This window comes from Tympanuchus pallidicinctus, unplaced genomic scaffold (assembly GCF_026119805.1).
Source record: "Tympanuchus pallidicinctus isolate F22 unplaced genomic scaffold, pur_lepc_1.0 scaffold2, whole genome shotgun sequence".
Lineage (NCBI taxonomy): Eukaryota > Metazoa > Chordata > Aves > Galliformes > Phasianidae > Tympanuchus > Tympanuchus pallidicinctus.
In genome coordinates, this window is record NW_026294721.1 from 7,428,395 (window position 1) to 7,453,386 (window position 24,992).

Here is a 24,992-nt window from a genome sequence, read left to right on the forward strand (position 1 = left end):
AAGTACTATTTAAAAACCACACTCCAGAACCAGCTGGGAGAACCTTCTCTGGTCTGGAACCATCTTGAAACACAGCAGGTTTTAAAAATGACATCATCTCTTCTGCTCACTCACCAGTTTTGTTTCATGCCTTATTTTTCCTTTCCTGCTGTCAGGAAAACACGTTCATGCACACCTGAGAGCAAGAGAACTTGGAGAAAAATGAATTCTGGGTTCTATCTAAAGGTAACAGCTTTAGGACAGTATCTGATGAGGCAGTGAAGGTCTTAGAAAGGTCAGTGTTTGGTCAGCCGTGAAACCTGGTATTAGAACAGAATCCTAAGCATGTAATAAAAGCTCTGTTTGCCTGAGCCAGCTATGCTGTCCAAAATGTCTAGTGACAGAGATCACTAAAAATAGATGAGTCCAATTCTGAATAGGCCGTTCTCAGGAAGACAAGGCAGCCTGGCACATCCTTATTCATGTAAAATGTATTAGTGAGTCACCCACATGGACGCCAAGAACCTTTCACAGAACAAATGCTCTATGACATAAGTGAAATGTGCATCCCAATCTACTCTCAAAGCTTTGTCACAAGTGTTTTAACAGAGCAGTTGACCTGGAACAGAATTTGCTTGCCAGCTATTTGATAAGGTCGATCCAACAGAAAAAAAACTCAGATTATGCCTGGCACCACATGAGTGCAGGCAAGCGTAACAGAGCCGTGTCACAAGGCTCCAACATAAGAAAGCTGGGATGAGGCCAGCCACAGGTCTGTGTCGCTCAGCATCGGGAAGTCAGTCTTCACATTTATCACAGAATAAACCAGACTGCAGTCTGTGAGCATAAAGACAAAACCAAACCACAGAAGTCTTCCACAGCACTCCAGGACTGAGAGAAACAGCCGCTGTTGTAGCTCAGCCACAGGAGGCAGTCAGCAAGCAGGGCTTATTCCACACTTGATGCCAATGGCCCAGCCACGCGCCGCGCACCTTCCTGGATCCACCAGGCCCAGGCTGTGGCTTGAGCACTGAACAACAAGCACACCCACACAGTGCAGAGCCTTACCAGGGGTAACCAGCTTTTGTCGAATCAGCCCAGAAAGCAGAGGCAGGTATTTTGCTAACACCTCCTCCTCACAACTATCCTAACCAGAAAAACTACTGCATGTCAGCGTTGCTTCGCTTCTGGAGATGTACTGCAAAGCTGACATTTCCATGGGATACATTTAGAATGGATGTGCATAATGCGAGTATTAAAAAAATGGTTTGCTTCCATAGAAAATCTAAATTTTTATTATACATACTGTATTACACTGAAAATACGTACCCAAAGACAGAATATTTTGAATTTACAACTGTACAAAAAAAAACCAAAACAATAGAAAACATACAGACTATGCAATAGATGTAACATTTCACAAAATGACATTTCTTGTTAAAGGCACCAGATTCCCAGAGGGCTCTGGCTTAACATTTTTTAGTCTTTTCCAGTCAGATTACACTATGAGAATGTGATTCACTCTTAAACTGTATGATGTCAAAGTTTCAAGCTTCTATCTAGACAACAGTTTGCACTTAGACATCATTTAGTGATATTACCAATTTCACACAGAGGTATTGAGCAACCACCAAAAGTTCCCCCTCATCGCATCCAGTATCCTATGGCATTTAACTGAAAAATTAACCAGCGAAGCTACCAGTGGAAAATGAAGTTAACCCACAGAACACTGGCCCAACACAAGAGTGTTAACCACACAAAGTCTCAATAGCATTGTACGGAGAGAACTACAGAGCACTAGAGCAGGAAAAAGGAGGAGGAAGGAATCTGTAATCGGTACTCTTGCTCAACATCCTCTTTGGGCTCACCTTCATTAAACTCATTTCACTTTCAAGTCCTCACTCTTGAAGAAAATGGAGCCTGAAGAAACCTAGGACTTCGCAGGGCAAGTTCTTAAGAAGCCTGTATGTGTGTGTATGTGTTCTTTCCATCCCCCACCTAACACACTTGGACAGGACAGGTTAAAAAAAAGCCACTTTCATTGCTACAAGCCACATTGTGTTCATTTTGTGCCCTGACATGCTCACAGGTGCTTGTTTACAAGCAAAGACAAGAAAATGGCACATCCTGCCTTGCTGAGGTCCAGTAACATGGTTAGGAAGTTTGGGATTGCTGTTTCCTAAAGTTTCATGCTTGGGCAAAGGGAAAGAACACAGAAGTAAGAAAAGCCACAACTACTCCTGCGGTCATTCGGTTAGCACACCGCACTCATTCTGCAGTCAGCAAGAGCTTTTGTTTAGTTTTGCAGCACACGCTGAGCATCACTGTATAGAATCCAGCTCACAGCCAAGTGACTGAATATTTAAGATTAAAAAATATCAAGTTCCAAGGCCAGAGTGTTCTGTCTGCAGCAATTCCATTACACTGGAATTCAGATGCTGGCGTTGCCCTGTCTGAATTGCCTGGCACACTACATTTTCTCCAGATCAAAGAGCTCCATGTAGTTTCACTTCTTACCATAACATTGCAAAATCTTCCCTTTCTTTAGGCATTTAAGAACCCTTTCAAGATCCACAAATCAACCTGCAGTAATGCTATAGTGTTGAGTGTCATAAAGTCGCTTTTAAAAATAAATTATTTTGCAGCGCCGTCTCATCCTAATAACCTAACAATTAAAAATATACTATGCTTCTGCTTAAAATTTCAATATATCGGGCATGACTTCAAGCAGGCCTGCAGATCAACTTTGTTACACAGCAAATAAGATCTGGTAGCAGCACGGTAGGCTTCCAACACCATCTGCGTTCAGATGACTCAAATTTATTCTACAATGACTTCTTGAAGGCGCGGCTGCTTCCATCCCAGCACGACAGGTTGAAATACAGACTTGTGCAGACTACAGGGTTAGCAAAGCACCTCCACTGATCTCAAGAAAGCTCAGTCATCACACAGCAGCTGCTTCTCACTACCGAACTGCAAAGGGTCTCAAATGAGCAGTTTACAGTAACAGTGCACACCCCTCAAGTCAGCCAATTTTCTAAAACATTTATTCTAAAATTGTATTTGGTACTTGCAGTTTAGCAAGTAGGAACATTTAAGACAACTATTATACATGCTTAAAGAAAAATGGTCATCGAAAAAAAAACCCTTTAAAAATCTGAATGCAGACAAGAAAAGGAATGTTACTTTCTTTTAAACCTTTACTTTAAAAGATGAATACTTTCATATTCTACTATTAGCCCTCACTGTGCAAGATATAATCAAATAAGTTACAGCCATGAAAATGCTTTTTTACTGAACTCATTCTAAAAACTAGAGCCCACCACTAATCCTCACTTGTCAGGCCTGCCTGTAGCTGCTTACAGGAAAAAACATTCTCAGAATCACAATCTGCACTGCTTCTGAAACGGGCTAATAAGAGGTGGAGGAGAGCCCCCAGTGTGATGGTGAAATGAGGAGCCTAACGTTCACATTAGAACATGCACAACACTCCGTAATGTAAGCAGATGCCATTAAATGACCTGCCCACTACAGGAGCTAGAACATTCTGCCTATTTGCTCAAATAAAATGAAGGAATCTATAACTTTGGTCACATTTTAAAATGCTGTAAATATAGATTCTCTTCTCACTTACACTTTCCCTCTTCAGTTGGATAATTATTTTGAGAAACCAAAAATAAAAACGCAATAAAAATTTTCCAATACAAAATATTCTAAACAATCACCTAAACATCTTATTATGTTACGTGTACTGAAGGGATTTGGTCTGCTTTCTTTTTTAAAAAAAAAAAAAAGAAGAAGAAGAGAAAAGCCTCATTTTGTCCTACGAGTTCCACTTTAACATGAACCTCCAGTCAGCCTAAGGTACCCTCTCAGCAGCAGAAAACCCACTGCACTGTGTTGTACTTCGTCCTTCCAAGCACCATTCCCAACTAAGCACAGCTCTACACACAGGCACTGGCAGAAACCAGACATTTAAACCAAGTCTCCCTCAAAGAATGCAAACAAGGCTCCAAACAATGAATCCTGAACTATGCACACAATCCCTCGCAATAAATGCATGCTATACTTGAACAGTTAAGGACAGCTGAAACTAATGGTGTCACAAAGATCAAAATGTGCTTCTACTAGAAGGGGATACATCTAAGGCACATTTATATGCCAGAGTAACTGCAGCCACATTAATGATTATACTGGTAACTACACAGGTAGGAACCACAGCTATACTCATTCTGAACTTTTTGGATAAGGTAATCAAGCACCTTATGACTGCCCAACCAACCATACTTTACCACCACATCCTAATCATCTTATTCAGAGATTGGTTGATGCAACCATCTCCACGGCCATTTAAAAAACAAAAATGCTGCAATCAGTATTGATATGTTCTAGCCTTGTTTCCTCCCAGGCTGTTTGAAGGACATGGCATGCAATAGCCATTGATAAGCTTTTACCCTAAAAATGACATGGCAAAGAACTATGATTTCCACACAGCAGCAGCCCACTGCTTCCTTTCAATTTTTCCCTGGTTTTGCTATTTTTTCCCACATCAGAAAACTATGATATTCAGTTTTTCTTGATCTCAAGTAATGCCAAACATAGGTTAACTCATGCTGTGTATGGACATAGACAATGTAGCAAATTAAAGATACTCAATCCCATCCTATGCCTCAAGAATAAATGAGCTGAACATACAGTGGGTACCATTAGACACTAGGTATCTATCACCTGCAGGATTTAGGTGTACTGCACCTGAATTACAAAATAAAGCGCCCATGTGTGCTTCCATGTGCTCATGGAACCCATGTAGTCAAAGAAAATAGTTTCTTTAAAAAATAAAGATCTGTGCCCTTGTTTAAATGGTAAACTGTGAATGACTGTGCAGTAGTCTTCTCTTCAGGTACTCAGAAGTAAACTGCTCCCATCTCTAATCTTTCCGTTGTGATCTCCTCTCCTCTTCCAGCATCTTAAATTGCATTAAAAAAAAAAGAACAGAATAAAAAGCCACCAACCACTTCCTCCCTCAAATCACCTTTTCCAGATAATAAAAAAAAGAAAAAAGTAAATTCAACACCATCTTCTTCTGCATTCACTGAGCCCAGTTAGGTTGAAGAGCCACAGCTTCTATGCTGGAGGGTAATAAATGTACACAAATGCCATTTTGTACAGTTGACATACTCTATGAGCTGGTTGACTCTAAGCTTGATTTGGTCCAGTCTGCTGTCGCTGCAACTCTTAAGAAACATTAGTAATAGGTTTGTACTTCTTGAATCTGGTCCATTCACCAGTAGCATAGTTCATTTCAAAGACTGTATCAACCAACATAGTGGTGCTGCCAGTGCCATCTGCCTTTGGTAAATCTTCTGTATGCTCACTAAGCTTAATCTGAATGATGTCACCTTGCTCTTGGCAAGGATTCTCTGTGGAAACAAAAACAGAAACAAGTTGAACATTTTAGCATTATGAGAAAGCAAAGAGCACTTGATGGAGATTCAAAACCTTACACTGAAAAATACACAGTATTTTCTATTAGTTCTGGGTTTATCCCTACACCATGTGGCCAAAGACTTTTTTCACTCCGTACATCATGGACTTTATTTCTCTTATAAGAAAACCAAACCTCTAAAGATAAATCTCAAAGGCAAAGTAATTGGAAGAACAGAAGTGAGTCAGTGCAGGGAAGCATGCCAATGCCTCTTCGATCTGCCTCAAGAGCTTTACGTTTTGGATTTGCTAAGCTTGAACCAACCAAACTTGCTCTATCTGGGATGCATTTCATATTTTAAAGAATTCAACAGTTTTAGTAATTGTGGAAGCCTTATCAGATTCATTGAAATTACTAATCTATAAGGCCTGGTTCCATTCCAGCACATGTACCAAATGTTACACGTCCAACTATTGGAACTGACAGTCAGGAAAATCAGGAATATCCTAGTTGAAAGTTATTTCCCCAACTTTCAAGAAGTACTGATGTTACCAGCTAGGAATTTATATTATTTACTTATGTATATTCACATATGTAAAAATTCACATATGCAGAAAACACATGCACACTGTCAAAATAATGCTTACCTCACATCACAAAAATATCAATATAGGTATTAAAGTACATCGTGCTACAGTGTTCTGAAGTGGTAGGAAGAGCACCCATGAATGTAATACACACAAAACTTTCTTTAAGCCCTGGGATCATCATAGTAACTCTATCCTGGCTATCTTGAATGATGTACTACACTAATCCAAATGCAAAAGCCACATTTAGACTTCAGCACTCCTCTGACAAGAGCCTTCAAATATCAACCTAGAGAGCAGAGCCAGTGCAGATGATAAAGTTCACTTGAAGACTCTTAGGCTCCTTCTCATATTAGATTTAGTAGACAACTGAGTAGAAAGTCTTGGTCTATCAAGGGCAATATACAAGAACAAGACTACAGCTCATCTCCCTATGATTTTCAGCATCCATACCTGAAGTAGGAGAAAACAGCTGCTGCATTTCTGATGTTCCAGAGCTACTGAAGAGGCTCTGTATTACACAATTTGTACATCAGCTTGTTATGGGAGAATTTGCATTCTGTCTTGTAGACAGAATACTAGAACCCAATCAGCCTGTTCACTGTTCCATTTGGACAGGCTTGAGTCTCCTCAACTACTAAGCAGTATCGACGTGCTTGGTTCAGTTCTGTTTTGTGCTCAGTGACTGCTCTGAGATTATTCTATTTTTATGAGAAAAAGACTAAAAACTACTTACAGGTAGCCAAAACTTAATCCATTACAATAATCCCAGTCCAGAGTAAACTAGATTCTAGCACACCTTGAGTGAAGGTCAAGCAGGAGACGCGCATACAGAAATGCTATGCTTTGTTTCAGACTGGAGAAAGAAAAGCAAAATAATTTAATTTCAATACATACCTCTGGATCCTGCCATGAATCCAAGTATAAGAGCCTTTTCTGGCCTTGTAACTTTGTTTGCAGTCTTGAACATTTCCTGTGCAGCATACATTTGCTCCCTCTGTAACAGACACAACAAATATGAATTCCAGCAGAAAAACATAAAATAAACACCTTAACCTCAAAGCATTTCATCTTTAATGCTTATATCTAACACTTGCAGCAGTGACAATTCTGAAACTTACACTGAAGAAGTAGGCACTTTAAACAGTTACAGAAACATGTGTTAAGAGATCTGCTGTTCCCACTCCATATTGTGTTTTGACCTTAGTTTAAATTAAAAAAAGTGCCTCTACATCCTAAAACACACAGACTTGCAGTAGTTTCAGTGGGAAGAATTTTCTTTTTAAATGAAGCAAAGCTACTGAAAAGTCAAAGCTTCTTAAGGTTCAGATCTTGCAAGCTGGGCTTACAGAGGTGCTTTGTGAAGTCTTCAGAGACAGTCATATCTCAAATTGGTTACCTGACTCATTTCAAGCACGAGCATAACATACAAACATAGGAACAGTAAGAAGCTTCAAGGTAAGTGTTATTTATTTACCTCTGTACTCCCAGGCTTTTAAAAACTGATAACAGATCCGGGGGGGGGAAGGCAGGAAAAGAAATCAAGAGTTTTGCCTTTATTCTACTGATACCTTCATTCCTACCAGTGCAACAACACGACCTCTTCTAGCAGCTTATGCTATAAGCAAGGCTAAAGGCACTGCTGGAATTATGCCTTTCTCCCAAATTCTTTGCAACAAGGAGCACGTTGTTTTATGTAATGAACAGCAAGAAATAAAGACATAAATAAACATAAAGACATCTTACTCTAACAGTAACATTGCACAAATAAAAAGTTGTAATTAATATTTCAAGCAGCAATGATAATGAAGCTGCACGAATATTTTCTTTATCTTTGGTTGCAAACAAGCAGCTCAGTTACATTGTCAAACTTTTAAGTAAGACTGAAAATAAATTTTGCTTTTCCAACCTACATCAAAAGCATCAGCTAAAAACAACCTATTTGTTACTTACTGTAAGAGAGAGGCTTTTTTTCGGTGGTGGCTGTTGTTGAGTTTGAGGGGCCACTTGTGGTGCCTGTGCCGCAGGGGAGATGGCAGGAGGTGTGGTAGGTGTGAGGGGTGAGGTAGGTGTAGTTGCAGGTGGATTCGAGTTACTGTTGTACATGGGAGTTCTTTGTTTGAATTGCGCAGGAAGAGTTGTGGTAGCATTTGGAGCTGCAGGCTCTTCAGTCTGCCTGTTAGTCTGCAAGGCCTCTCGTGCAGAGCCAGCTGCAAAAAACAGAGTAATTCAAAGTATAACCCACAAACAAGGCTCAGCATCACCAATGGATTTTAAAAGGATCTAAAATTCTCAATTCTTCTATTTATCATAATGACTCTAAGCATCTGAAAACACCCACCTGAAAACATGAAGAGTTAGTGCTCTCCACAGACCATCACCTTCATCAATTAGACAGTAAAGACATTTCCAATATGGATTACACCACATTTAGAAGCAGATTTCATCTTTAAGTTAAACTTAAATTGATCTACTTTCTAATATATGTTGCTATAACATCTGTGTGCTGACCCCACAGTCTGTCATACTGAGGTTTTGATTCCTGTTTTTTTTAAACATAGTGCAGTCTCAGACAGTAACAAACACTGAAAATACACAAATATTTGCACAGATAAAATTAAAAGTCCCAAAAATAATTCATTTAAACACTAACTGCTAAGAGGGCTAAAACCCTCACAATATTGAGAAGTTGATTTATTTGCCTGTACTCAGCCATCCAAGGAAGCTCCTGTTCCAAAGCTGACTGCAGCCAGAGGTAAGGTATATCACAAGTTACCACGTTATCCAGCAGACAACAGCCAGCCAGTGCACATTCCAGCTACTTACATTCTCTTGCAGCTCTTTTGACATAGGTACAACTACTTAGGTACCTTTTTACATGTCTCATGAAATTTAAACTAGCCTATACTCATCTGTGTTCACAACAAACCAAAAAGGCAGATTCACATCACAATTCAGCTGATGCCTTTCAGACCAAGTTTTAGAGAATGTGAAGCTTCCAGTACTCTCATCATCTAGGCATGGATACAGCACTGGCTTTAGCAGGATGGCTCTTAGCCAGCAAGATACTAGCCATTCATTCTGTACAAATCTCCACTTTCATTACCAGCTTCATCCCATGTCAGAATCAGTTTGCATAAAGTAACTACATCTTAATTACACAACATCAGATTACAAGAAACCAAATTAACAGGTCTTTAAGAAAACAGCACTCCTTGTCTGTAAGGAAAGTTAGAAAAAAAATGAAAAAAAAAAAAAAAAACAGGAGACAAAGACAATAGAGAACTTTAAACTAGGCTTTTTGTGATGTGGAATACACTGCCAACGCTCTGGAAAATAATACTAGCTGCTGACAACACTGATGTGCTTTTGGCTGCGTTCCTTCCAGAGATGCCAATTTACTGTCAGAGAGATTTGCATAGACCTTCAGAGAGATTCTGAACTGTTTCAGAGCCAAGTTAAGTGATTAGTTTTTCTGTATGACTTTTTCTACGGGGACCAACATGCCACAGCTCATACAGGGAAAAGCTACAGTAACATTTAACAAGCAAGAACAAAAATAACACAAACTGCAGTGCTGGTTCTGTGTTAACTACAAGCTCTGGTAATGAATCCCAGTCACGTACATTTGTTAGTGCAAGTTGATATGCTGCCATACAACTGCACATGCAGCAGGGAAAGGAAATTAAAGGCCAGTGTATTAAAGAGTGGGAAAAAAAGGATTTCTACAAAAGGGTGTGTTTTTTTCCCCCCCTTCAAAATATGCAGAAACTCAGCTATTATAAAAAGGTAAAAGGAAAGTGGAAAAGGATGCCTGTGTCAAAGTAAATAGTACTTGTTTCTAAGAACATATCTGACACTTGAAAGCAATTACCCGTTCTTTAAGTGCATGGAAGTGGGTGTGTGTATACCCAGCATATATTCTAAGATTTATTTATACAAACGTATATATAAATAAATATAAATCTCACTAGTGCTTCTTTGGAAATTAAAAAAATACGCTGTATTTCCTATAACAGGGATAGAAAATAATCTACAAAATTAAGTAAGCAAAACAGTTAGCCTTTTTTAATTCTTAAAAATAAAAAATAAAAAAAAAAAACCCAGCATTTTCTTTATTTGTTTCTTGGGTGCAGATATTTAGGTAATTTAACCTTCCTGCAATGGATTTTCAGATTGCCAAGAGTTCCAGAGTTGAAGAACAGTAAGTCGGTAAATAAAAGAAGTCAGCCAGCAAAACCAAACAGATCAGAGGTATAAAGTCCCAGTAGAAAAAAAATAAATAAATGTCTTACTTACCTGGCTGTGATTCAGAACTGGGGATGTATGAGGAAGATGGCACCACACTGGGAGTAGCAGGTAAATAACTTGTAGAAGGTAGCGCTGGCTCATTGTTCAGTGAGCCAAGTTTCTGTAAAACACGAGAAGTGTTACGCCTGGTGAAGGACCACAGGAAGAGTGCAAAGAAGGCCTCTGGGACATCAGCGTGCAGCAGGCCTAACCAGAGGTAAAAGCTTAAATAGGACTGTCTGCACTCAAACACCAATGTAGGACACAGATACCGTCCTGCATCAAGCAAAAGAAATCACTTGTTTTGTACTTAGAGCACAATATCGTGCACATTGCGTGAAGATTAAAAATGCCATTAAGAGAGGGAGTGGCCACCTCTGAGCTTCATGGGTTTTAGGAAGAGATTATAAGCCAAGAGTATTCTGGATAGAAATCAGTTCCTTGTATTTCTCCTTCCCTTTCAGTAATAATGGGGCAAATTAATTAAATTAATAAATACATATTAATAATTAAGCAACTTTAATTAAGCAAATATAATTAAATATAATTAATAATTATATTAATAAATAAAGCAACATCTTCACAAGATTACAAAGGAAAATGGAGAAGAGAGCCTCAGAATAGTACTAGCATAGAGGTTCTTTTTTCAAGCCAGAAGACTGATGAATTTTTGAAGATTTCTTTCTTGTTCAGCTACAGATACTCAGTTATCCCTCCTAAGATATCCCTCCATGCCCCACTGTGTTTCTCAACATTGTTTCAGTAGGGAACCTTCCTGTCCCCTACTTCTGACAGAAGGTGGTAGTCCTCAATTGCATAAATGCCATACCTTATCATAAACTTGTAGCAATGAACTTCACCCTGATCCTGATTTTTTTTTAAAACATTGTTCAAAGACAGTACAGTGCAATTTTGAAATAATTATGTAACGTGCTGTTTGTTTTTTTTTTTTAAAAAAAAAAATACATTTGAAGTCTGTTTCAACAACTTAGAACAATATAATTACAGTGTTTAAGTGTTTTAGAATAATACGCATCATAGTTTTCTCATCTCTGTTATTTGATTGCATGGTAGGATTTTTTCCTCTGATGCTCTGTTTATACCTGTGTAGACACAAGGCCAGCAGCATAATCTGGAGTAGCATTTTCTACTACCGTTTCTTCTTTGGCTTGCTTTTCCACCACTTCTGTATCTATTGCATAAAAACAAAAGTCAGTTCAAGGAAATATGCTTAAATACCAAATCTGATTTAAACAGGGATCTAAAACAAATCACATTTTCAAAGAGTTGGCTAGAACATTCCTTAGAAGCATATGCTGAAAGGATACAGTAATGAATATACAGTGATCTTCATATACAATTTTATGAACAACCCAATAATTAAGTTTGTACCCATTTTTCTGGTAAACTTAGCAGATGAGTTTCAACACATCAAGAATAAAACCGGTGTATCTGCATGTATCCTAACAGCCTTTGAAAGCCATGTTCCATACTAACCTAATGTCTTTCTTCTTCTCTTTGCTTCACGGCCAGCACCTACCATATCCAGCTCAGAGAATTCTAAAAGCTGAAGAAAAGAGTGCAGAATCTTAGCAACAGCAATATAAATTTAAACTACTTCAATACTATCCTTATTTTTTTTCTTTAACACGTTGATGCTTGATTCAAAACAGCAGCAAAAAGTTATTTTACAATGGGGAGGAAAACTGAGCAGGAATTCACCTACCTTTACTCCTCTTTCTTTACGCAAAGGCGTTCTTGAAGGAGGAATAGGATTTCTGTTTCCAGAAGGGTTAAATACACTAGGTGCTGAAGTACTCCTGAATGGAGCTTGTTTTGGTATTCCTTTGAGTGGTGCTTAAGTAAGATCAAAAAAAGTAACAATTAAAACACCAGCTTCACTAATTACAAAAATACAATGAGGTCTTTACTTTTTCCCCTTCATAACACTCCCCCTAACTTCAAAAGTGTCTAAAATGGAACTCTCTACAAAATACTAAACGTTCCTCAAACTTCAGATTAGATTTTATCTTCCAAACAAGGAGAGTCACTCCCCACTAATGTTTGCAATCCCAAAGTTTAAGTAATTTTTATTAGTTTTATCTTCATTATTTTTCTATACGTTCTAAATGAAGTAATGAAATCAGCACACTGCTATCAGAATATACTCTTCTACATATATTCATACTTTCCTTACTTACAAAAACAAACTTCAAACCCATACAAGCTACTAAGAGTGAATGTTTTGAACCCTACTGCTTCCAGTTACTCTTTAAACTTCAAGATCTGGCTACTTGGTCAAACTGTATCTACCCAAGAATTCTGGCCAAAAGCTGTTACAATTCTTACAACAGATTACGCAGTGCTTCCTTCCTTTCAGGGAGCTCACCCTTTGTGCTTACTGAGGAGTCTCAAGGAACCACAGGCTGCGTTAGGACTAAAGGGGTCAGAGTCAGACCTATTTGCGGATGCCATAACATGCAGAACATCGTGAATAACCAAGATTCACAGTGCATTTGTGGAGTACACTTTTTTGTACTTCAAGGCAAAGCTTTTGCAGGATGATCAACCTACTGACCTTTGTAAGGCACAACACATAGCTGCCTACTTCTGAGAGTTAAGAAGGCAAGAGAGCTCTGGCAGCACATCACAGCTGAAGTACTGTGATACTCCCCTCATCAAAGGTGCCACCACTCCAGGCTGGCAGTCAGCATCACACAACTCCTATGCAAGAATGTACTGTGAGGGGAGCCACACCTGGAGAATTCCTGGTGGCACAAGAACCACCCCAGCTCTTCAAAAGTATCACAAATCACCACTTTTATTAAAGTTACATCAACCCAAATTTAAATTTTTGGTTTCTCCACAAAACTGACTATTGCACTTTGCACCTCTGAATATAAAAGCATAAACTGGTACTGGAACAAGCTCCCCAGAGAAGCAGTCAGAACTCCAAGCCTGCTGCAGTTCCAGAAGCATTTGGACACTGCTCTCAGAAATATGGTGGTGATACGGAGAGCCAGGAGTTGGACTCTGATTCTCATGGGTTCTATCCAACTCATGGAATTCCGTGATTCTACAGCTTCTACATCCAGGCTCACAACTTTTCCAGCTCCTGCCTTTAAAGTCACAAAGGAACAACAGCGCTAACACCTTGGAATTTGGAGAAATGAAGATACAGCTTCAAAATTCTCCAAGGTAGGACGCTGCCTCAGATGAAGATGCTCTTTAGCAAGTTACATTACACTGCAGTATTGGCTCAGCAAAGCTCAAGCCTTTTGTAATCCAGAGAATGATGAATTACTGTCTCACAGAAGGGTTTAAAATGCTGGACCTATGGTCTGCACAGGAAGTATCTAACTTGCTCCATACTGCAAACAAAAGAACTTGCTTCCACAATGCTCAGTAGAAGTTGCTACATCTATGATGGTGTTTCCCCAGACTTTACAATGTTGTCCCTTGACATCACACTTAAAATAAGCCCTGAAAACAGCATTCGTTCACCAACTGCTAAAAAATTAGATAAACAAATGTATTTATCAGGTCATCAAGCCTTATGGCCTACAGATCGAAAATCGACATTTTAGGTCAAACACAATTTTGGTTTGAGGCTGGTTACTCTGAACCCCACTGTATGTTTTACTGAAGACATTTTCAGCATAGGACAATTCTTACCAGTGTTTCAGCGCTGCAAATCTCAACTGGTCCCATAATTGGTATTTCTAGAAACCACCTGACTCTAAAGACTGGCTTTATTATTCAGAGGCTTAAAATGAGAACTCAAACATCAACAGAACTGACAGTCAATTTTTACACTGGGACAATTTTTAGTGCAAATTAGAACTACGCTCCTTGCATTTCCTGCACAGACCTGTGGCTAAGTACTCTGGTACTCAAACCTATGTATTAAATGCATCAACAAAGTGCATTTTAGCTTCTAAACATCACACCAAGAAAATACTCAAGTTTTGTATCTCAGCATCATATTGACTGCCAGAAAAACTATAATGTTATTTAAAGTGTTACTAATTTCAAACCTGCTTCCTACTCCTAAAGCTTTTTTAAAAAACAATTAGGCATTTCTGTATGTTCAATATGAATGAACAGTTGATACTCTTACATTAACAGATATGAAAAACAAGTACTGCTATTAAATAGAAGCAACACTAAACAGTCTTAGCTACTGTGTACCTTCCCACTAAAATACTATGCTAGTTAACACTTAGAAAGTAGTTAAGAATATCAGAACGATTTATTGGCTCAAGTGCTCCTAATCCCTGTTGGAATCTGTGTGATTGAGATTGATTTGCACTTTTCTTATACCCTGTGTTCAAACTATCCTCTGCAGTAATCATAAACTATTTCACATATTATCTCCACTATTTTCCCCTCCCCTTCTCCGTGGGGAATCATAAATGCAAGCTAGATTCAACCCACATTACAGTAGTTCTAAGACCACAGATAACTGTGAGCCACTCATTCTGCTCCCTCTTGGAGGGATACAGCTTACTCAGAAGTTATTCCTGGATTAATGCAAATTAAGTTCTTACTGAAGTCTGTAGGCATGATCTAGCTGCACGCATCCTAAATAAGCATGGCAGATACACTGACATCTAACAAAACATCACCCTTCCTTCTCATAAGACTTGTTAAAAGCATTCGAAAAGCAGTAAAGAGACAAAGAAGGGGATACATATTTTGCTTCAGAAGGAATTAAGCTTTTCTAGGAAACAGTAATTTTAGACTTGAAAGCTATTTTATCAGATTTTCTTTCAGGGAAGTGATATGAGTGAGCCATACTTGTTGTATCAATCTTTTTGACCAGTCCCCTGCCCTTGGCATGAAAAGGCACTCCTGCAGTCTTCTTGAGCTGTTGAGCAGTTTCTGTCGCTACAAAAAGAAAATAAAACCCAAAACTTCAGTTATTATAATGACTGTGCCAGAAAATATATAGTTTCCTATAGAAAACATTAACTAATATGTAACAATAAAATGTAATTAACTAAAAACTATGAATATCAACAAGAACTATATTGCAATTATAAAAAAAAACAAGTAATTTGTGAGCTACAACATACTTGGAGAAATGCAAAACAGGTACAACTGCAACTGATAGGATGGCCAGAGCTACAATAAAGACAATTTATTCAACAGAGATTGAAATAATTTAAGTTCCATGTAAGATTGAGATGTAACATTTTCCTGTAAGATTTACAGGTTGTTTTGTTTTTTAAACACCAATCTCTTGTGCAAGAAAGTATCAAGCTGCTCCAACACAGCAGCAGGTACAGGAAACTACGTTAAGATCAGTGAGATTAGCTACCAATATATAGATGCATACACATGCTGCCTTTTGTTAGTGAAAACCATTGGCTTTCACCCCTTATACAGCTATCCTGAGCAAAATGAAGCGTTAACTAGCAGCTCTTGCTCCTCATTGCAGAAACATATGGCGTATTAAATTGTTTCAGGAGCTTTAACCACAGCTGTCCCTCAAGTCTTCACTGCTGACTTAAATATACTTATGAGAGGACATATCTATGCTTTAAAAAGATACAGCTTTTTGTATCCCTTGAACTCTGAACAACATTTAAATCAAGATTAGCATTTTAATATAATCATAGCTAGAATGACTCGCACCTGCTCTTCCACACATGCTGTCAAGAAGGTGTTGGGGTGCAGTCACATTTCTTATAGCAAGAGATTTTGGCATATGTCTCCACACTGCACAATAAGACTGAGAAATTTTCCTTTTGCTGTTGTTACCCAGTGTTGTAACTGGCTGTAATACTACTTACACTTCTGCAAGAGTTCAGCTCGGAGAGTGGCACTTTTAGGTTTCCTTTTCAGCTGGAAGTGTTTGACTGGGGGGGTAAGTGGCCCCGCTAGTGTTGTCAAGGCATTTTTGTTTAAGTACTGGCATTCCAACGGCAACATAGCTGATGTCTCACCTTCACTTACTGCATAAAGAGTTAACAGTACACAGAGCTATAAGCATCTCTTCAACAGAATATTGCAAAACATTCTACAAATAGACTGCATAGGTATTTAATGAAGATTAGATAACTCATTTAAACACCATGAATAATCGAGTTCTCATCTGAACAGTACACAGCCAGTTATTAGGGCGCTTTCTACATTAAGTCCGTAAGCTCCCATACTAACTACACCTAGTCAAACAACAGGAATTTTAAGTGTGCTCCAGTTTTAAGACAGATAAAAATTATAAAATCCTCAGTTTCTTTCAAAAACTACACATACAATCATAGAATTACTCAGGCTGGAAAAGACCCTAAAGATCATTGAATCCAACCACAAACTAACCATCCTACCCTAACTAACAACCCTCCACTAAATCATGCCCCTGAGCACCGCATCCAAACAGTTTTTAAACACATCCAGGGATGGTGACTCAACCACCTCCCTGGGGAGCCGATTCCAGTGCTTAACAGCTCCTTCTGTAAAGAAGTTTTTCCTGATATCCAGCCCAACATGAAAAGGAAGCTATTGAATGAAAAGCCAAACCAAAACTGCAAACACACAAATGATCACAGAATTAGAATGGTTTGGGTTCGAAGGGACCTGTAAGATCATCTAGTTCCAGCCCCCTGCTATAGGCAGGCACACCTCCCACAAGGCCAGTTTGCTTGAACCCCTATCCTGCCTGGGACCAAACACCTCCAGATGTGGGCATCCACAAGCTTTCCTGAACAACCTGTTACAGTGTTACTACCCTCAAGGTACAGCATTTCTCCCTAACATCTAGTCTACATCTACCCTCCTCCAGTTGAAAGCCATTTCATCTCATCCTGTCACTGCATGCCCTTATAAAATGTCCCTCCTCAGCTTTCCTGTAGGCCACCTTCAAGTACTGGAAGGAAGGCCATTATAAGGTCATCTTGAAGCCTTCTCCAGGTTGAAAAGCCCCAACTCTTTCAGCCTATCCTTGGAGGGAAGGTGCTCATTTCTTCATAGAGACAAGTTTGAGTCACTCCATTATTGTCTTACAGCAGTCCTAACTCCAAAGCCACTTCTGACCACTAATGCCTACAAGTTTGGTTTTTTTCCTGGACAATTTGCTAAATCAAACCCACCTAAATAGGAATAGATTTGCTAGCTGGACAACTGCAACTCAATTCTCCTTTTGACCAGTCCCATTAACTCCTCCATTTGTTGGCTAAAGGAAGACTGAACAGAGGGCACCTCATGTGCCCAACACAAATGTTGCTGCTCCGAGACACGCAAGGTACTGCAAAAAAAGTTTTACTGTAGTCTTCAATATAACAACAAACAAGATAGAAGTACATTAAACTGTTACTGCACATTAATAAGGCGAGCTGTTATTACCCAACACTGCACATACAGACTGCCTACAAAGCCAGTGAAACCACATTAGCTTCAACGTTGCCCTTTAAAATTACGTAGGCACCTGACATGCAAGCTCTGATGATTTGCGGAAAGATAATTTAAGAGGTTACCATTCCTCAAGTATCACAGCTGCCCATTCAGGAATATACCAGGTCATGAACTGCGGCAGTTGAGAGAAGACATACAGCTTGTCCCACCCCCACTCAGATACCTCAACTGCCCGGGCAGAGACAGGCTATTCCTGGAAAGAGATCCCACACTTCCATCATTCTCAACAGACACTTACCTTTTTCTCTAAGTTCTCCTAAAATATCTTGAACATTGGGATTCTGCTCTTCAAGATCAAGGTTAAGGGAGCCAGTATCTGGAAAGGATTTTAAAATATCAGCTACCATTAAGACCCAGGGGTCTGAATCCAAGGTAGCGAGCTGGACAATTTCAGTCAGTGCCCCCTTCATCTAACAAAAAAAGAAAAAGAAAATCAGCCAATTGGAAACAGTTTTAAACAAGTTGAAGTTGGGTTAATTTTATATTTGTTAGACACTAGGATAAACATGCACAATGTTTTACTACTAGGGAAGGGAAGAAGGAGACTACATCACAGTTAAACATTAACTCTAGAACAAAGCAAAGAATGAACCAAGATTTGTTTTTAATGTTGCTTTTGGTCAATTTAACAAGTGCATTTTGAACTTCTGACAGCTCAAAGCTTTGTTCACCTCAGATAATTTTCACTAAATACAAGCCAGAATCTTATGGTATTGTCTTGGTACGTTCCACAGCCCACTTACAATTCTATGTATCTACACCTTTGTCAGTGCTAACAATATTCAACTAGAAAACAAGTTATTTAAACAGACATCTAAATGGAGATGGACCCCTCTTTGTGCTACAGAACAGCAGCTAGACCATTTCTACATCACACCAACATAAGCCAAGTCCCCAGAATTTTAGGCCAAGAATTGTTTCATGCTAATGAGCTCAACAAAATCTGCTTATTGAAGTTGTGCATCCGACTCCCTGCCACCAGAAGTAACAAGGTTTTTCTACCTAGCTAAAGCCTTAACAGTGAGAAGGATATATTTTTCAATCATCTACCTTTGAAATGGGAAAGAACATGTAATACGAATAAGATTGTCACAGTCATTTTTTAAATTACTGACCAACGTGTGATAGCACTGTGGAAAAAAGCTATCAAGAGACCACAGCTGGGATTTGACTGAGTGTATTATGAATTCTTAAGTCACCTGTTTTGCATCATTCATAGCCAGCTTAAACCCCCAAAATACAGACTGAACTCCTGTTTCATTGCTCTTCTTACATAAGCATTAATATATTAACTTCAAAGAACTGAGATTTCTGAGATGTAGCATGTAATCTGTCAAGCAATATGACAATAAAGCCATGGAAAGTAATTTAGACATACTCTGTCTGCATGATATTAGCATTAAAGGAGTTTTAATTAAGAATAGGGAAAACATTTCACTTTTGACTTCTCACAACCCACTACGGCACACGTAGCTAATTACTATGGCTACCTGTTTCTGAACAGAGGGAAATGAGCAGAAAGATTCCTCTTCGTTTTAATGCTTCCATTCTTTCCCTTTATTTAGAACTGACCTTTTCTCACACAAAAAAAGATTTCATAAGCTTAATCTAACATAACTCTGGGAAATGAAAGCTAAATTTTTGCCCTCTGTACCTCAGCGCTCAGAGGCAGACAAACACTGACATTTCCCAATTCCTTTCAGTCACACAAGTTTATTGCCCTCTGACTTTACTCAGGTATAAAACAGAGGGTAGTTTGCCCTTCAGGCATTCTTGTTTAAGGCTCATGTTAACGTTGCCAATGAATTACTGATCTGATTCATCAGAAAACAAGCATCTCTCAGCAGCGCTGTTTTACACATCACACCTCAAAACATGCCATGATAACCGATGAAGCTGTGGTTTACTTCTAACTTGTTTACCAGCAAGACTCAAAGATACCAAAGATGGAGGCAAGTGTGTAGAATACAAGTTCTTCCATCAAAAACTCAAAGATAATGGTTGAAAGAAAGATCTCTCCTGTATCTTCCTAATTGATCCTACATGTCTGCTCCACAAAACTCATCCTTGTAGCAAACAAATAAATAATCACAGAGCTACAACCTGTGTTATTTACATTCCTACCACAGCTCTTGCTGCATCCAGCAGTTGCACCCACGCTACATTCAGGGCAGTTACAGCTCAGGCACTTAACACTGTCCAAGCACCTGCACCTCACAGTTTTGGTTCCCTCAAGGAAGGAATGGAAGAACAACTTGTCTGCCTAGCACTGGACAAGCAACACTATCAAGAAGGCTCATGGCAGCTAGAGAAAGAACAATCACTGTCACACAGGCAAGTGAAGCACGCCAACAAGTGCTGCAAGCTCAGCTGAGACCTCATCTGAGTACAAGGTTGCATATAGTCAGCTTGGATTTGAGTTCTGACCCAGGCTTTTCTCCAAATTGTGATTCTGATATACGTTTCCCCCCTTTGCTACTGAACCCACAGCCGAGAAAAAGCTGTAGTTTGAGAATTTGTGAGGTACACCTTGCTAAGAAAGAATCCTACTTTTTTCCTACTGAGCACAGCCACAATCTTAAACTTGTAATTAAGATTGCAACACTGGGTCAAACAAGAGTCCAATCAGCTCCAACCAGCATCTTGTTAAGCATGAACGTCAAGATCTGAAGCAACATGTTCTGGCACTTCTCTCATCTAAAACCCAGGGATCTTAAGTACTTTTCTCAGCCTGCTGGCATAGCATATCACTAGAAACATAAGAAGAAAGGATCAGGCAGGATGGAAAAAGTCTGGGAACAGAGACAAAGGGAGATTAATAATGGCTGTGCAGGAGGAGCATAGAAACAGGACTGTGGGAATGAGTATACAAAAAAAAAGAAAATATTACTAGGAATACACAAAGTCACAGCTCCAACAAGACTTCTTGTAAAGCTGCCTCATTAATTTGCTTTCCATTAAGCCTAAATTGGCATGTTACTGTACCTTTAAACAAGTACTCTGGCTAATAAAGCCAATCAAGTTTTAAACTTCCAGGGCCATAGAGAAGGTGGTGTTTAACAAGTATCTGTAATATTACAGAGCATTTTCATTAAGCTAAAAGCATTGGAAAGTGCAGTATTAATATCTACTCAATTCAAAACTAAGATGGATCAAATAGCATCATAGTATATGTTTTATATTTTAATCATGAAAAAGCATAGTGTGGCCAAGAGTAACATTAGATAAAAATAAACCCCTCTGCATCCAGAAAAACAAAGAACATTAAATATAGGCCAAAAAAGAACTGCCTGCCTCTTCTGACATGGGAGGCAAAAGCTTAGTCCTTAGTGCTACTATTCCACAGCTCCCATTTCCACAGTTAGGAGACTCCTGATTCATGCAAGCAAAGAAAAGCCTGATTTGTGCTCTCTTCTCCATAGCTACCGTCACAAAAGGGCTGACCACCACAGGGACAGGCAGTGCCTTCCTTTCACTGTATCTCATAGAGCACAGAGGTACAGAGTCCTCCCTCCAGACTTGACTCTAACATTACTCTGACTCTGAACACAAAACCTTGCCGTTGTGAATCGAGTTAACAGCAATGCAAGGGACAAACCAAACAGAAGCAATATCTGCCAAAATCACTACCAAAACTGTGGTCAGCACTGCAGCAAGCATTAGGCATTGTTTAAAATAAGCACGATAATCTAGAAAAAAAAAGCAGCAAAAAGCTTGGAAGCAGAGAGATTTGAGAGCTTGCAAATTCTGCCCAAAGAACTGCAGCAGGAAAGGGTATTTTTGATAACTGCATACAAAACACTTAACTGCGAAAATGAAAATGGGAGCCAATTATTCTTATCAGTCAGCAGGAACAAATAAGCTGTAATGAGGTTCACAGCATGATAAAAATTCAAGTTTATTACTTATCCCACAGGATTAAGTCACTAATATGTATACAATATTTGGAGAGCAAATGAAAACATATAGTGTAAAACCAAGGATATTACATTTGAGAAGAAATGTAACACTTCAGCTAAGGACCAAGCTTTCAAGAGAGATGAGTGAAGATTTGCTTGTCTAGATTGCAGCCTTCACAGAGGTTTAGAAAAGACCAGTAGCCAAATAAATCTCTTCTTAGCCAAGTAATACCACACTTTTCTTGATTCCCACATAATTTTTTACTCAGATGTCTGTTCCCAAATTGTTTCCATGTTACACTATGCCAGTCAAAATTCTATTATAAAGAAAAAAAAAAATTAAAAAAAGATGTTTGAGAAGAAAACTAAGTTCAGTCTATTATTCAGAGAAAGGAATATCATTTAACATGTAGCATAACACACCTCTATTATATCCTGCATCCACTATCTTGATGCTTGAAGTTTTACAAAGCTGATGCAACATACTTTCTAACACTATTAAGTTTCCAAACGCCAGCTCATCTACAGACTGGCACACAGCATGGAAAACATACACATGACTTTCCAAAGGGACTAATAAAACACTTCCACAGTTAAGTTAAAACATTTTTACATATGGGAATGATTTCCAAATGAAGAATTTCGCTTTAAGGCTCTTACAGGTAAAGGTTCCTTAACTTGAATCATTTTAAAGATTTTTGCAATTACTCCACACTTCTCCAGGTAATTTTCACATACACAACAGCCTATGTGAGCTTATAAGTAGTCCCCAAAACTCATGCATTTTCAGCTCAGAAGTACATAAAAGCTAATACGTAATTCTGGTTGTGTGCTTATCTCCCCACACCCTGCCTAGTATACATATAAATAAAGTCAAAGCAGCTGTGTCCTATCCCAGGGTCTGGTGCAAGCACAGCTGAGATGCAGATTAGAGAAGCATGGGGGTAGGAAGGGACGTCTGGAGATCGTGAAGTCCATCCCCTTGTTAAGTAGGTTCCCCACAGTAGGTTGCACAGGAAAGCATCCAGACAGGACTTGAATATCTCCAGGGAAGGAGACTCCACAATCTCTCAGACTAATTAAACGTGCACCATCTCCATAACCATGACTATAAACCATGGCACACATGGCATAAGTGGAAATTCCTCAACTTGGCAGAAGAAACTTAATGTTTCTCAATCATTCTTGCTCCAACCAACAACCAGCAGCTGCTGTTTGGCAGGAACAAGCCAGCTACAGATGAGGTATGGTCCAGAGCCAGCAAAGGAGCTCTTCTGGACCTATGAAGCCTGATTACAGTGCTAGCTGCACCCCAAATGGCCAGGGGAGGAAAGGAAAACACCAACTGTTCTCAGACAGGTAACACAAAGCAAGAAGTGTCAGGTCCTGCTTGAGGAGAAAACTGACTACAAGAAGGTGGGTAAAAACCCTGCTGAGTGCAGACACTAGATCTTTCATTCCCAAAGATTCAGCACTTGCTGCTGTCCTTCCTAAACGTGAGATGTTCAGCTCACCTACACAGCCAGCCACTACTACTGGGAAGGAGGCAGCCCTATACACATCCCTGTGCCTGGCCGGCAGAACCGTAACGCTGCTCCTAATCCTGGAACAAAAGCAGACTCCGAAAAGCCCTCTCATCCAAGGCAGCAGCAAGAGCACAAAACCTATATCGTAACTACGGGTCCGTGTGGAGGTGAGAGAAAGGTTTTGGGTCCAAACTGATTTCAGAAGACGAGTACCAGCCAGATGCCCAGAAGAGCAGCGAAACCTACGCTGCACTATCGAGGGGACGCCGAGCCCCCACACCGCATCCCGGGCCTCAGCCGGCTCCGCGGGACGGGACCTCGCTTCCTCCCCCCCCAGAAGGCGAGGAGGAAGCGGGGCTCGGCCTCCCCTGCCCAGCGCTGCCCTTGAGGCGCGGCCCCCTCCCTCAGGGCCGGCTCCAACCGCCCGCAGGCCGCGCGAGGCGGCGGCGGCCCCTCGGATTACGCTTCGAAAAAACAACGAAGAGAAAAAGGGGGATGGAGGAGATGATACCGGCACTGCCGTATCCCTCCTTCTCCCCTCGCGCTGCCCCCGCATGGCGCTCACCTCATCCACCGCCCGGCGGGGCAGGTGCAGCATCCCTAGCAGCAACTTCAGCTTGACGGCCGAGGAGAGGCCGTGAAAACAGAGGCGGATGTTGTCGATCACCGACGCCGTGAGCAACGAGGCGATGCTCGGCGGCGCCCACAGTTCGTCCGTGGAGCCCAGTTTGTTGTGCAGCCACAGGCCGGTGTCGCTCTCCCGCATCGACGCCATCTTGGGAGCGGAGCGAAAAAAGAGGGGGTTCTCCACAGGCATTTTATGAAGACACCTAAGAGGAGGAAGGGAGGGGGTGAGGACCCCTGCGGGTCGCAGGCTGGTTCGTAAACCAAAATGGCGGCGCCCTATGAGTTTGCTTTACGGAAGGCGGAGATTCTTCCGTAACCTAAAATGGCGGCGCCCACACGGAAAACAGCGAGGCCATTCTCTTCTCCCGCTCAGATGCAAAATGGCGCCTGCCATAGTGGTTCTTCCGTAACGCAAGATGGCGCCGCGCTGGCGCAGAGTTGTTTTGCTGTCGGCTCCAGCTCTCTGCGTCTCATGGCCTTCCTTCACGTCCTGAAGGCTCTCACGGGCACTAAAGGGCTGGCAACCGGGAGCCGCTGCGGCGTGGTTCCGAGACGGGAGACCGCGCTCGCTCCTCTCGCTGATCTGAAGCAGGACCGAAGCCCAGCTGCTAGCCCGCCCTTCTGCTGCGAGGCTGGGCCAGAGCGCTGGGCAGCACTACGACTCTCTTCTTCACAGACCCTGTGCCCGCCCGTCTCCTTCAGCGGCTCCTCAGTGACGCCCACGAGGCCCCGTCTGCGCCTTGCTTCTGCGTTTCTGGCTAATAACAAGGCAAAGCGCATTCAACTCCCTGTCTCTGGGTTCTTCGTCGCTCCCTTAGTCTGTTAACCTTCAGCATTCCTTTCAGCCCGCTAGCACAGCGAGCTAGGTGATGAAACCCCTGTAATGCTGCCAGCTGACTTAAGCAGGGAGTGCTTTTTTCCACTTTTTTTCCTCCGGAGATTTCTGTGCTGGTACCTCACGGGTGTAGGAGGGTATCTCTATGACTGGGAGATGAGAGGTGAGAGAAATAGAGGATTATAAGTATGCGTTCATGTTCCCTCATGATTCAGCTCCCTGTTATTTAAATGTGAAACATTAATCTATTTCTTAAGTCTCAGAAGACTTGGAATTATCTCTGTGTGGCATAAGTGGTTCATTTTAGTGTCTGTAGCTGAAAACAAAGCAAAGAAGAGGTAGGAGTGTGCAGCAAACTGATTTTGCTGTTCTAAGCTTTTGAATGCAAATGTTTTCTTTACGGATTCC

At 40.5% G+C, this 24,992-nt stretch overlaps 1 protein-coding gene across 2 annotated transcripts; it reads right to left on the minus strand.

Annotated features, from left to right (window-relative positions):
• Positions 1 to 1,256: 1,256 nt before the first annotated feature.
• NELFA (negative elongation factor complex member A) lies at positions 1,257 to 23,954 on the minus strand. Of its 2 annotated transcripts, XM_052682184.1 has the most exons (11): positions 23,688 to 23,954; positions 17,936 to 18,107; positions 16,080 to 16,241; positions 15,082 to 15,171; positions 12,008 to 12,138; positions 11,779 to 11,848; positions 11,385 to 11,473; positions 10,291 to 10,402; positions 7,945 to 8,201; positions 6,889 to 6,988; positions 1,257 to 5,399 (listed from the first exon to the last, which is right to left on the minus strand). In XM_052682184.1, exons 1-11 carry the CDS (start codon positions 23,937 to 23,939, stop codon positions 5,215 to 5,217), a joined length of 1,620 nt encoding a protein of 539 aa, XP_052538144.1. In that variant the 5' UTR covers positions 23,940 to 23,954; the 3' UTR covers positions 1,257 to 5,214. The 2 variants fall into 2 exon arrangements, with proteins under 2 accessions (XP_052538144.1, XP_052538145.1); XM_052682185.1 differs by lacking the exon at positions 16,080 to 16,241.
• Positions 23,955 to 24,992: the final 1,038 nt, after the last annotated feature.

Coding starts and splice junctions, on each gene's coding strand:
- NELFA (XM_052682184.1), bottom strand. CDS start 23,939: ATGCCTGTGGAGAACCCCCTCTTTTTTCGCTCCGCTCCCAAGATGGCG. Junction 18,108..23,687: donor CCCGCCGGGCGGTGGATGAG/GTGAGCGCCATG, acceptor TTTTTTTGTTAG/ATGAAGGGGGCACTGACTGA. Junction 11,849..12,007: donor GTAAAGAAAGAGGAGTAAAG/GTAGGTGAATTC, acceptor TCTTTTCTTCAG/CTTTTAGAATTCTCTGAGCT.